The 13,986-nt window shown below is 27.6% G+C and overlaps 1 protein-coding gene across 1 annotated transcript in view; it reads left to right on the forward strand.

Moving 5' to 3' along the window:
* LOC111679453 (small conductance calcium-activated potassium channel protein) overlaps positions 1–13,986 on the forward strand; it is a 319,785-nt gene that overhangs the window by 239,619 nt on the left and 66,180 nt on the right. The window contains 1 exon segment of the mRNA XM_046947022.1: positions 1,896–2,000. Within this exon segment, the coding sequence (XP_046802978.1) occupies positions 1,896–2,000 (105 nt within the window).

Consider the following 13,986-nt stretch of genomic DNA (forward strand, 5'->3'; position numbering starts at 1 on the left):
ATAATAATTTGAATCAAATAAAAAAAAATAAAGCTGTAAGTTTAGTGGTTTCTTTTTTATAAACATATATGTATGTTAAGAATTTTTCGATCTCACTCCTTAGAGTCCAAATTATAATCAGCCTATAATCCCTATTATAGTTAAGGCTATATTTGATTATAGTCAGCCTATAGTTAGTTCCAACTACAGTTTAGTCAGTTCAGTCACCTTATAATCTAGACTTCAGTCAGATATTATATCAGTCGAAATAGATCATACAATAGTCATCTCATTGTATTGAATAAAGTCATTCTATAATCCAGAATATAGTCGATCTATAGTCAATCTAGCCAGTTAATATTCAAGACCACAAATAGTCTATAGTTCATACAATAATTAGTATATATTGTAGATGTTAGTAATTATATAATGTATATTATTATAGTTATCGTAAAGTCTTTACTAAAACACGTCTATAGTCAATCATTTTATATTACATAGTCAACCTCAATTCATTCTATACTGAAGATGCTAAGATGACTATTATCAAAATTATTCAGTCAATAAACAGTTTAAAGTTTAATTAATATATAAGCAAATAGTGAAAAATATAATCAGCATAATGTCTAGACTACAGTCGGTCTATAATAAAAAATGTAGTCAATCTATATCGTTCGATTATAATCTGTCTAAGTAAGCTTAGATTCCATATTATATTAAATCTATAGCAAACTATAGATAGTACTATAGTCTTAACTGTAGTCAGTCAATAGTCTAGACAATAGTCAGTCTATAGTCCAATGATAGTCAGTCTGCAGTCCAAACAATAGTAAGTTTATAGTTAAACTGTAGTCCAGACAATAGTAAGCATATAGTCAAACTGTAGTCATGACTATAGTTAGTAGTAGAAGTAGTAGTCCAGACTGTGATTTGTATGTATTCCACTCTATAGTTAGTCTATAGTACAGAAACTATAGTCCGTCAATAGTTCTGACTACAGTCAGTCAATAGTCAAAGTTTAGTCTATACTACTGTCTGACTATAATCCACGCAATAGTCAATGTATAATCCAAACAATAACTAGTCTTTAGTCAAGATTATGGACAATTTATACTCATTTTATAGTGAGTCTATAGTTTAGATTATAGTCAGTCTATTGTCCGACTATAATCAGACAATGTTCTTGACTATAATCAGGCAATAGTCAAAAGTTACTCTATACTATTGTCTGTCCAGACAATTGTCAGTCTATCATCCAAACAATAATTTGTTTTTTGTCCAGACTAAAGCCAATTTTTACTCATTTTATACTCAGTCTATATTTGTGAATATAGTCAGTCTACAGTCTAGTCTAAAAGAATTTAGTCATTTTACACTCCAGACTGTTGTCAGTATTTAGCCCAGAGTTCTAAAAGAAAAAAATACAGTCATATTTCTATATGCATTTACTTTATCAAAGCCCTTAAAAATAGCTTTGAAGTCGTCATACGTTAAAAAAAATATTCACTTCAAACCTACGCTTTTACTTTTCAACTAAAACGCTAAACATAATTAAACAAAAAACCTTTAACTTTTTATATACTAACTCAGAAAAAACTGTTAAATTAAACAAAGTACATTTAATTTTGAAATGTATGATGACGAGAACACAAAAAAAAGATACGAAATGTTAAACATCAACAGTAACACAGAAGATGTATGGCGGCATGGCTGATGGTGCACCTAAGCGTATGATGATTATTATTTTAATTTAAATAATAACAATCATACAACATGCTGCACATCATAAAATTTTCTATATGAATAATTTTCAGCAGCATTAACAGCATTAAATTTTTTTCTTTTAACTTTGTTTTTCAAAATTTATTATGTGATACATATAAATCTTCTTTTTCTCTTTTTTGCATTTTTTTTAGATTTGTTCTAAAAACATTAATGACAATATGTCCGGGTACGGTGTTACTAGTATTTATGGTGTCTTTATGGATTATAGCATCATGGACGTTGCGGCAGTGCGAAAGGTAAGTGTTTCACCTCATTATTTTTCTTCATTATTTCCTGTTTGTTTTTTTTGTTTTTCGTATTTTCTCTTGATTTTTGTTTTTTTTTTTTATTTAATTTTTCAAATCCCATTTCTTGTGTTGTTTCGTTTAAAAACTATAAACCCAAAAGAAAAAAAAAACAAAACAAAAAAAGCGAGAAAGCAAAAAATATATTATATATAGAGTGTGAGAGAAATTCATTTTTTTCTTATTATTATGAACAAAATAAAAGATATAAAAATATATTTATTATATACTATATAATATAACAATATAAAAACAAACACCTTTTTCAAGTTTTTTTGCCTTTTAAATAAAATAAGCACGTTTTTTTATTATTTTTAAACAAATATTTCGTTTAATTTAGTTATGTTTATTTTTATTAACATTTAATTATTTTTTTGTATTATGGTTTATTTAATTTATATGCTTATATTGTTTTATTAATTTATAATATTTTATAGTTCTTTTACTTGATTTAAATTTCCTTTTCCGTTTTTGTTTTTATAAATAATTTTCAATACTGTGTGTTTTTTCAAAAATCTGATATTAACTTTACAAAAAAAAGCACTAAAAAGTTTTTTTTTTTTTGATAAATACATTGAACAATATTTGTTTAATAAAATAATATAAAACCAAAATTAAAAATATTATAAAATTTCTAAAAAAGGGAAAAAGCATACATATTTAAATTATGGAGTCTTTCTTAACTTGTTTTATAACTTTTTTAATAGTAAAATCTAATAAATTAAAAAAAAAAAACTAAAGCTGAATTAAGTTTTTAAGAGCTGAATTACTATAATTAGCGAAAAGTAATTAATTTTAAAATGTTTATTTTAAAGTTAAAAAAGTCGTAGCTGAATTTATTATATTGTTAGCTGAATAGCAACTTATAACATAAAAACTGAATATATTTTAGTTCAAGTGAGTTTTTAATATCTGATTAAGGTTTAAGTTAAAATAAATAGTAAATTAAGTAAACATATCAATATAAAACGTAAGATATATCTGCTGAATTAAGTTGATTTGTTATCTGAATAAAAATATTCTTATAAATAAGTTAAAATAATCTTACTACTCTCATCATAGCTGAATGGATTATATTGTTAGCAGAATAGCAAATGTTATATATAAAAACTCGACATTTTTTAGCTGAAGTGCGGTTTTAAGGTTTGAATAAGGTTTCAGTTAAATGTTTGCTGAATTAAGTTAGTTTGTAGCTTAATAAAAATATTTTTGCTTGTAAATAAGTTAAAATACTCTCACTATTTTCATCTTAGCTGAATTGATAATATTGTTAGCAGAAGTCGAAGTTGTAACATAAAAACTCCATATATTTAAGCTGAATAAGGTTTTTCTTAATAAATATAGTGAATTAAGTAAACATATCACCATAAAACATAAGATTTGTTAGCTGAATAAGAATGTTTTTGAAACAAATTAAAACATATGTATATTTAAAGTTTTTAAAATTATTTTATTTTAATTGAGTTTTGTTAAGCTGAATAGACGTTTCAGGAGTAATATGAATGTGAACTGAATTGATGTTATATTAGCTGAATAACGTTTTCCTTGTTATACAACTGAATAGCAGTTCCTACAGTGTTATCTTGTATGTTAATTTAGCAAGTTGAGTTTTGTTAAGATGAAAAATATATATTGAGTTTTGTTAAGCTAAAAATGATCTTAATTGAGAAATATATGAACTGAATTAAGTTGTTATTAGCTAAATAAGATTTTACTTGTTTGGCTATATTGAGTTTTATTAAGCTGAATACGACATATCTTAAGAAATATGTAAACTGAATTGAGTTTTTATTAGCTAAATAATATTTTCATTGTTTTGTTAAGCTGAATATGATCTTTATTGAAGAAAGTGTGAACTGAATTGAGTTTTGATTAGCTGAATAAGGTTTTCTTGTTTGGCTATGTTGAGCTTTTCACAGCAGTGTGCCAGTTAGTTTCGCAAGTTGATCATATCATTGCTTTACTGAGAAAACACTTTGCTCTATGCAAAGTGTTTAAACGTCTACTCTATTTGCTTTAGAGTAGACATTTATATTTCAGATATTCTTCTAGGATATAATTGTTCAAGCTATTATCTGTTATTAAGTAGGATGTAAATCCTATCTATATTCCACTAGCAGAACTTACGACATTATACAGTATCCTCATTTGACAGGCTGATAAACATTTTCCTTAGCTCAGTATAGAATTTTTAGTCAATATTTGAAATAAGCATAAAACTATTGTTTTAAATAGTAAAATATCTAAACTGAATTAAGTTTTTCTTATCCAAATAGCAATTTTTTTCAACAAATTCTTATAATGGAAGTAAAATACTTAAGAAACATTTAAAATCTTTTGGCTGAATTACGTTTTGCATAGCTGGATAAGGAATTTTGTGAACAAACACATAAATATTTCTGTAAAAGGTAAAATATCATTGCTGAATTTGGTTTTATTAGCTGAATAACAATATGCTTTAGAAATCATTTACCTGAATTACGTTTTGGTTAGCTTAATAAGGATTTTTGTGAAATAGCTAAATTTTTAGCTAAATTGGGTTTTTTTCTAGACTAAATAATGAAATATCGTAGCTTAATTAAGTTTTTATTAGCTGAATACAACTTTCTGCTGTATTAAAGTATTATTAGAAAGAAATATCAGATAAACTACAAACTATTACGACATCAAAAAGACATTAAAAATTGAACATGTTATAAACAAATATATTCCATAATGAAAGTAGAACTACGATACCTTCAGATACATATATTTAGATTTCTACATTTTGAAGAAAGACTGCTAATCATTCATTTCTGAGAAAAAAGTCAAGGGAAATGTTCAAACTTTTTTCCTATTCAACAAATCCTACAAATATCTTTACACCTCAACTTATGTTTTAAGTACAAATTTTCTATATTACTCTTTACAAATCAACCATCTCTTAATTTACAGTTTGTTGTGATTTAATAAAATTATTATAATGTTTTCTGTCACATTATAAGTTTAGAAAATTTAAAATAATAAACTTACCAGACAACAAAATACAAACTTTTCTATTGACACTCTTTAAAATTATTTAAATACAAATATTTACACAACATTTCTTTTGTTATGATTGAAAATACTTGACTGCCTGTATTTATCATCAAGTCTTCCAAACTGAAACTTAAACTACTACAACCTACATATATTTTAAAACAACTAAATGACACAATTTGTCAACAAACTAAATTTCAACCTTGTAAAATGATATATAATCCATACTAAAGATTTCCTTGTCCTTTATAAATATATGTATTTATGTATATATTTTAAAAATATATTTTAACAAAAAAATATGATAAAAAGGTCTCTTTACCTACAAATAAGAGAAACAAATAAAAATTCATAGTCCAATTAAGTTATTCCTTAAACCAAGGTCATTTAATATTTTCTTTTCCTTTTTTTTTGTTTTACACAAATGAAATTATATTTAATTTAAAATATATACACAACGCAAAAAAATTATTAAATTGTAAATTTGTTAAAACAAATTTCATTCTCAAGTGCATAGTGTAGGATACAAAGTATGAAAACAAAACTGCTGAGTTTATGAATTTATTACATAAATGATAATGATGTTACTGTTAAAATATAAAATGATAAATGTTTCAAACAAAACGTCTAAAATTACCCCAATATAAACCCTAGAAATAAAAAAGGAACCTTTTTCAGCAAAGGGGAAGAACCAAAAGTTTTATATGGATGTTGTAGTGACAGGCATACAGTAATTTTTTCTATTTTATGGAAACATGCTGAAACTAATTTTATTACTTTTACTAGACAATACTGTTGACTAGACTATATACTACACTACAAACTAGACTATAGAACACGATATAGACTGCACTTTAGATTAGACTATAGAATAGACTAAAAACTAGACTATAGACTGACTATAAACTAGACTATAGACTACAGTTTAAATTATAAATTAGAATAGATTACACTATATACTAGATTATAGACTAGAATATAGAATAGACTATAGACTGGACTATAGACTAGACTATAAACTAGACTAGTCTATAGACTAGACTATAGACTAGACTATAAACTCGACTATAGACTCGACTATAGACTAGACTATAGACTAGACTATAGACTAGACTATAGACTAGACTATAAACTGGACTATAGACTAGACTATAGACTAGACTATAGACTAGACTATAGACTAGACTATAGACTAGACTATAGACTAGACTATAGACTAGACTATAGACTAGACTATAGACTAGACTATAGACTAGACTATAGACTAGACTATAGACTAGTCTATAGACTAGACTATAGACTAGACTACAGACTAGACTACAGACTAGACTATAGACTAGACTACAGACTAGACTATAAACTAGACTATAGACTAGACTATAGACTAGACTATAGACTAGACTATAGACTAGACTATAGACTAGACTATAGACTAGACTATAGACTAGACTAGACTATAGACTAGACTATAGACTAGACTATAGACTAGACTATAGACTAGACTATAGACTAGACTATAGACTAGACTATAGACTAGACTATAGACTAGACTATAGACTAGATTATAGACTAGACTATAGACTAGACTATAGACTAGACTATAGACTAGACTATGGACTAGACTATAGACTAGACTATAGACTAGACTATAGACTAGACTATAGACTAGACTATAGACTAGACTATAGACTAGACTATAGACTAGACTATAGACTAGACTATAGACTAGACTATAGACTAGACTATAGACTGGACTATAGACTGGACTATAGACTATACTATAGACTAGACTATAGACTAGACTATAGACTAGACTATAGACTAGACTATAGACTAGACTATAGACTAGACTATAGACTAGACTATAGACTAGACTATAGACTAGACTATAGACTAGACTATAGACTAGACTATAGACTAGACTATAGACTAGACTATAGACTAGACTATAGACTAGACTATAGACTAGACTATAGACTAGACTATAGACTAGACTATAGACTAGACTATAGACTAGACTATAGACTAGACTATAGACTAGACTATAGACTAGACTATAGACTAGACTATAGACTAGACTATAGACTAGACTATAGACTAGACTATAGACTAGACTATAGACTACACTATAGACTAGACTATAGACTAGACTATAGACTACACTATAGACTACACTATAGACTAGACTATAGACTACACTATAGACTAGACTATAGACTACACTATAGACTAGACTATAGACTAGACTATAGACTAGACTATAGACTAGACTATAGACTAGACTATAGACTAGACTATAGACTAGACTATAGACTAGACTATTGACTAGACTATAGACTAGACTATAGACTAGACTATAGACTAGACTATAGACTAGACTAGACTATAGACTAGACTATAGACTAGACTATAGACTAGACTATAGACTAGACTATAGACTAGACTATAGACTAGACTATAGACTAGACTATAGACTAGACTATAGACTAGACTATAGACTAGACTATAGACTAGACTATAGACTAGACTATAGACTAGACTATAGACTAGACTATAGACTAGACTATAGACTAGACTATAGACTAGACTATAGACTAGACTATAGACTAGACTATAGACTAGACTATAGACTAGACTATAGACTAGACTATAGACTAGACTATAGACTAGACTATAGACTAGGCTATATACTAGACTAGACTATAGATTAGACTTTGAGGAATTTTAATAATTTCTATTTAAAAAAAATTAAACAATTACAATTATTCTGAGAGAACATATCAGGTTACCCTCGTTATTGCGGCCATAGACACTTGACTAAATAACAATAAAAATCCACATAATTCAAAAAATTCTGGAGATACAAAATAAGATGTATCTTTTCGCTAAAACATTTCTAAAGCCGGAATATATTACAGAAAAAAAAAAACTACAAACAAAATGTGAAAAAACAACAAAAAGGAAATAACAAATTATCTTTTAGTCATATTAACAAAAACTGACAACAGCTGTCATAATTGTTATGAAAATGTAACAAACCAAAGCGACAAAAAAGAGAAAGAGAAATACGCAATATTTAGTATAAAAATCATTATAGTTAAACAAACAAACTGATAAATAATATAATATTCAAACACACACAAATACATTTAATATTAATACCATTATATTGGCAGCCAGAGAGAAAGCCTAAAGAAAAAAAAACTAACAAAAAATTTAATCTCTGGAGTCTTTACATCATATTTCTTTTTATTAAGACTATTTTGTATTGAGACCTATTGCCTTTATAACTAACTGTCTGTCTGTCTGTCTATATCCGTCTCATAGTCTGCTTATGTATTTGTTATTAGAAGGACTATTAAAAACTACATACACACATATATTATTCTGTGTGTTTTATCAATATATATAGTCAAATTAACAGAACTCGTTGTTGTTGCTTTTTATTGTTTTTGAATTTGTTAGTCTTATATTATAATAAATTTAAAACATTTATTATAATTATAATAAATTTTAAAATTTTTTAAAATTTACAGTTGGCTTAATATTAATATCGAGTAGAAACAGTTTTCATTTAAGTAGTTTGAAAGTAGGATGTACCTATATGATGGCTGCCATGTCCCTTTTAGTAAATTGCCAATTGTTCATATTTATTTCAATATTTTCAGTTCAAATTTGGATAAGGAGTGAGATCGAAAATTCTTAACATACATATATGTTTATAAAAAAGAAACCACTAAACTTACAGCTTTATTTTTTTTATTTGATTCAAATTATTATTACAATTTACAAAAAAAAATATTTTTATAGTTTTAATCACTAGTGATGAAATTTTGAACCCTTTTCGGAAACCCTTCCATTAACGTTTTTATAGTGCTTTCTGTCACTTTGCTCGAACATGTAGTCCATCTCCGTTTAAAATCTACCACACTTTTGGACACCTTTTTTGTACTCTTCAATTCTCTTTTAACAAGAGCCCAATATCTCTCCACTGGCCATAGCTCCCGGCAGTTTGGAGGATTTGCCTCTCTTGGTACAAATACCACATTATTGTTCTTGTACCATTCAAGGGCTTGTTCACCATAGTGACAGGATGCCAAGTCAGGCCAAAAATAAGTGGACACATTATGAAGTCTTATGAATGGAAGCAGCCTTTTTTGTAAACATTCCTTGATGTAAATTTCGGTATTTATAGAGCCCGTTGTAACAAATGATTGGCTTCTTTTGCCGCAACTGCATATTGCTTGCCGTACCAAGAACTTTCTGGGAAATTTTGTCTGCTTTTGGGTCCTAAACTTTTCTTCAACATTCCCTCGAGCATCAGCAACATAAAACTTTTGACCTGGAAGTTGCGAAAAATCTGCCAGAACATACGTTTCGTCATCCATTATGCAGCAAGAATATTTTTTATAAAACTTGACTTCAATTTCCGTGCTCTGTTTTTGGCCTCTAAATTTTTAGCAGCGTTCCTGTCAAGAACTTTTTGAGCCTTGTATGTTTTTAAACCTGCATTAGCTTTAACTTTTCGTACCAAATAGTCCGAGCACTGAGCTAACCGAGCTGCTTTCCTACCGGATGAGTTGGGAGCTCTTTTGAAAATGCGTTCTATTTTTTTGGCTTTAGAAACATCATGTGGACCATTCCTTCTACCGAACCAGGTTTTCTATCAACTGACAAATTCTCCCGGTACTGTTTAATAACATTGGAAACAGTTTGACGGCAGACCTTTGTATGCTTGGCCAACTTTTTGTAAGACCAAGTTGGGTTTAGTTGAAAATATTTAATAATTTCAGTACGCACTTTTTTCTGGTCACTCATTTTTATCAGATTAACAAAAAAATTAATATAATTGACATTACACATAATAACTGACATGTTTTTCAAAGGTAACTTCATCAAAAAAAATCAAATAATACTTTGGTTGAAAAATGTAATGAAAAACGTGTGTTAAGAATTTTTCGATCTCACTCCTTATAGTAGGGAGGGTATTTTGCGTTTGTGCTGAAGTTTGTAACATCCAACATCCCACCTTTAAGTATATGAATCGCTTTCTGTGTCGATTTAGCTATGTCCGTCTGTCCGTCCGTCCTTCCGTCTGTGTGTTCATGTAAACCTTTTGCAATTTTCAAGATAATTTGAATAAATTTGGCACATACTCTTTTTTTTTTTGGTTCAAGGACGAACGTTATTGAAAATAGTTAAAATCGGTCCATTATTTCTCCTAGCACCCATACAAAGTATACCCCCCGAATCGGCCCTTTAAGCTCATAATTACATTAAATGTTTTATAATGTCAACAAAAATCAGCAAAAAATTTGTTTTAAAGAACAATAAATGAAAATACTAATTTTTATAGTGATCGGGTCTCATTTGACCCTAGCCCCCATACAAACTCTCCTTCAGGAAATGACTTAAAGGTAAAAAAATAACGATTAAAATCTACATAAATGACTTTGAAGTGGACGTAAATTCATCTACCAAAATTTATAAGGATAGACCCATATTTACCCCTTCTCCCCTATGAGCCTTCTTGTAGAAAATCTCTTTTTTTGTCAACAATAAGTAAAAATATTCCACAATAAACTAAATTAAATGCTTTATTTAAAAAAAAAATAATCCACAATTTTAACATACTGACAGTTGTAGGATATCATATGGTTGGCAATGTTCGACTATAAATTCATACTTGTTAAAATATAACATTAGTCTCTAAATTCCAACTTATTTTGGCTTGTTTAATCAAGAAATTATATTCTAATTTAAAAAATAATACTTTCATATATAACCACTCCAATGCCTCACCATATTGTGATAAGTATATACCCTTACGATGTTAGTTTTGTTTCGAATCCCTTTTACAACTTTTGTTTAAATTCCCAACATGTCTATTAGTAATAGAAGTATTGTCTGTATACCTTTTGAAAAAAGCGTTAAGGGAAATTACATAAATAAAAAGTGACAACTCAGAATACATGTGTTTAGTATTCATAAACATATAATAAAATCTAAAATAATATAAAATATGACATTTAGGAGTTATCACACACATACAATGTACATAAATGTTAATTTACATGAACATATTTAAAAAAAACATGTGTATATTATTATCTACAATCAAGTGATTACAAAAATTATTTCTGTAAAGAAATATTTACAAAAATGTGTAGATTAATTTAAACCCAGCAAAAACTTTCATTAGCAATTAAGGATTTAAAATGCTAAAATTTACCTACACAATAGCATTTAAAGTCATTTTTTCAACATAGTGATATTATTGGAGACAATATCTCTTAAACTGTTACAGGAGTCGTTGTAGATCACATAAAAGGAAACATTAACAGCTTATATAGCCTCAAAGACAAGAGGACTTTTTAATAATAAAGTATTTATATAACACATGATTAGTAAGACCTTATAACTTCTTTGTAATTCACACGATATGTAGTTGTTATATAAGTAATTACAATTAAAAGTCATTATCTAGTTTTTGCTGGAAAGGTAAAATTAAAACAAGTTTTCATTATAATGCCAACTAGATTTATAAATTTAAATATGTATGCTTAACCACCTTTTTATAAAATTGTTGTTAAAAAAGAAATTCCAAAAAAAGAAAGAAATTAAATAAATTTAAAATAATTATGATGATGGTGAAAAATAAACGTTAAAATGTTGTTGTAAATTTTTGTTATTAATCCTGCAAATATTTTTTTTCAATTATTGTTGTTTGTTTTTTTTTAACCAAACCAAATTTCTTGTTAAATGTATGAATGTATTTATAATAATATTTAAATGAAAAATAAAACAACATTTTAATATTACATTTTGCAAAAATAAAAAAAAATGGTATTTAAATCATATAATAAGAAATTTAATATTTATATTAAAATGTATGTATAAAAAATTTGTATTTAAATGTAAATTTTTAATGAGAAAATGTATTAATAAATTTTTTTATATAATTCTTTTTGATGTTGATTTTATGCTGTCTGTTATGATAACTAACTGAAAAATAAAAATAAATAAAACTAATTATGTTATATTTTTTGTTGAACATTAAACTAATACTTTTAAGACACACAAACACACACACACATACACGCCTTCTTAAATTTGAATAAATTTTAAAATTTTACTTACACACGTACACATTATAATTCTTTTTATACACCAGTGAAAGCGCTCTCTTTTCCTCCCTCTCTTTCTACTGCTTTAACGTTATTATGTAAAGCTACAATTTATGCAATTATATAATTTTATTTAATTTTTTTAATAATTTTAATTTGCATGCAACTTTTAAATAATCAAAAATTAATCTCTTATAATATTGTTATAATTTTCTCCACAACAAAAAAACTTAAATCTTAACAAAATATCAAATAATCTATATAAAATAATAAAATTATTAACAAATAATCCTTTCATATCAATTGATCAATTTTGACATTTACAGTTTTACTAATCAATCTATTCATCCATCCATCTATCCATCCAACTTCTATCAGTTCATCTTTTGTCTGTGGTTTCAATGATTCAATCACTCAAGTCTGGCAAATTCAATTCATGATTGTGTCATTCAATCGTTTATAGTTTTTGTTCACTTCATATAGTTCTTCATATAAAATTTGTTCTGTTCATCTTTTGTCTTTATGAATTTTAATTTAAATACTTGTAGTATCTACTCGGCATAAACATATAGGAATTATCATACGATGTAGAAAAGGCTGGTTTATAGTGTACAGTGGTTTCAAATAGTGTAATAAGTGAAATCACTATTGACTTTCTGTAGATCTCTAGATCTCTAACTAAATTTATAAAAGTTATTTAAGTTTTCGTGACTTGTTAATTCCAAAAGAAAAAATCTGCAGCTGAACGTCAACCGAAACTGAGCTTGGAATGAACTTACAATCGTTTCTTCCTATTATGTTCTCCTCAATCCAAAAGTCCAAAAGATCTATTCAGCCCATCTCACGTTATTTAAAAGTGCAAATATTGACAGATCGTTTGGAATTTGGAAGACTTTAAAAGTTAAAGCTGATTGTCCTGTCAATTTCGGTTATCTTTTAAACAATAGATTAATTAAGTAAAATTTTACGTCATGTTTGTGGATTTTAGCGATCTAGAAAGCGAAGAAACTAATACGGTATCATATCGTTTGTAACAACTTATGTCAGTCAAGTTGCTCTTAGAGCTTGGCATTCTAGCGATTGGTTGTAGATTGTAAAAATGCACTTGGGTACTTAATGAGAATGTTTAGCAATAGACTGTGTTGGATGCCGGGCCATTGTAATGTGCATGATAATCAGATTGTGCACGATATTCGAGAGAGTCGGTGACATCATTAACTAGTCTGGAATAGTAGGCTGAATAGCAAAACATCAAGCACTAGATGGATAGACTAACAAGGTACTCATAGAACTAAATAGACACAGTATAAAGGATTCTGATAGAGATGCATATTATGCGAAAACGCAGAGGATGATCGAATATATAATTTGCCACTATCCTAGGATACAGAATCTCAAATTAAAATGACCCATACATAGGTTCCATACATAGGTTTCCTTTGTTAAATCGGGGGAATTGGTCATTTCTTTCAGTGGGTTTAAAAAAGAGTTTTAGATTATATCACACTTCTTTTTTAAAGGACAGTTAAGGAATAAAACTTAACCCCTTAGAAATAGACCAGAAGATGTATATAAGAGTCTTATCCAGAAAATGTATATAACAGTCTTATTAGAAGCCAAAAGTGAGAAAGACTAGGTCACCATTTCGAATATTAAACAAATCTTAGTCTTGAGCACCGGATTTGCTCTTCTTTGGACCAATAAATTAAGAGTTCTGACAGGATGTCAACTGAAATGACACAGAGGCATGATCTTACACATCTTTGTGTTATTGCAATCATAAGAAAAAGTGG

The sequence above is a fragment of the Lucilia cuprina genome, chromosome 3 (assembly GCF_022045245.1).
Source record: "Lucilia cuprina isolate Lc7/37 chromosome 3, ASM2204524v1, whole genome shotgun sequence".
Classification (NCBI taxonomy): Eukaryota; Metazoa; Arthropoda; class Insecta; order Diptera; family Calliphoridae; genus Lucilia; species Lucilia cuprina.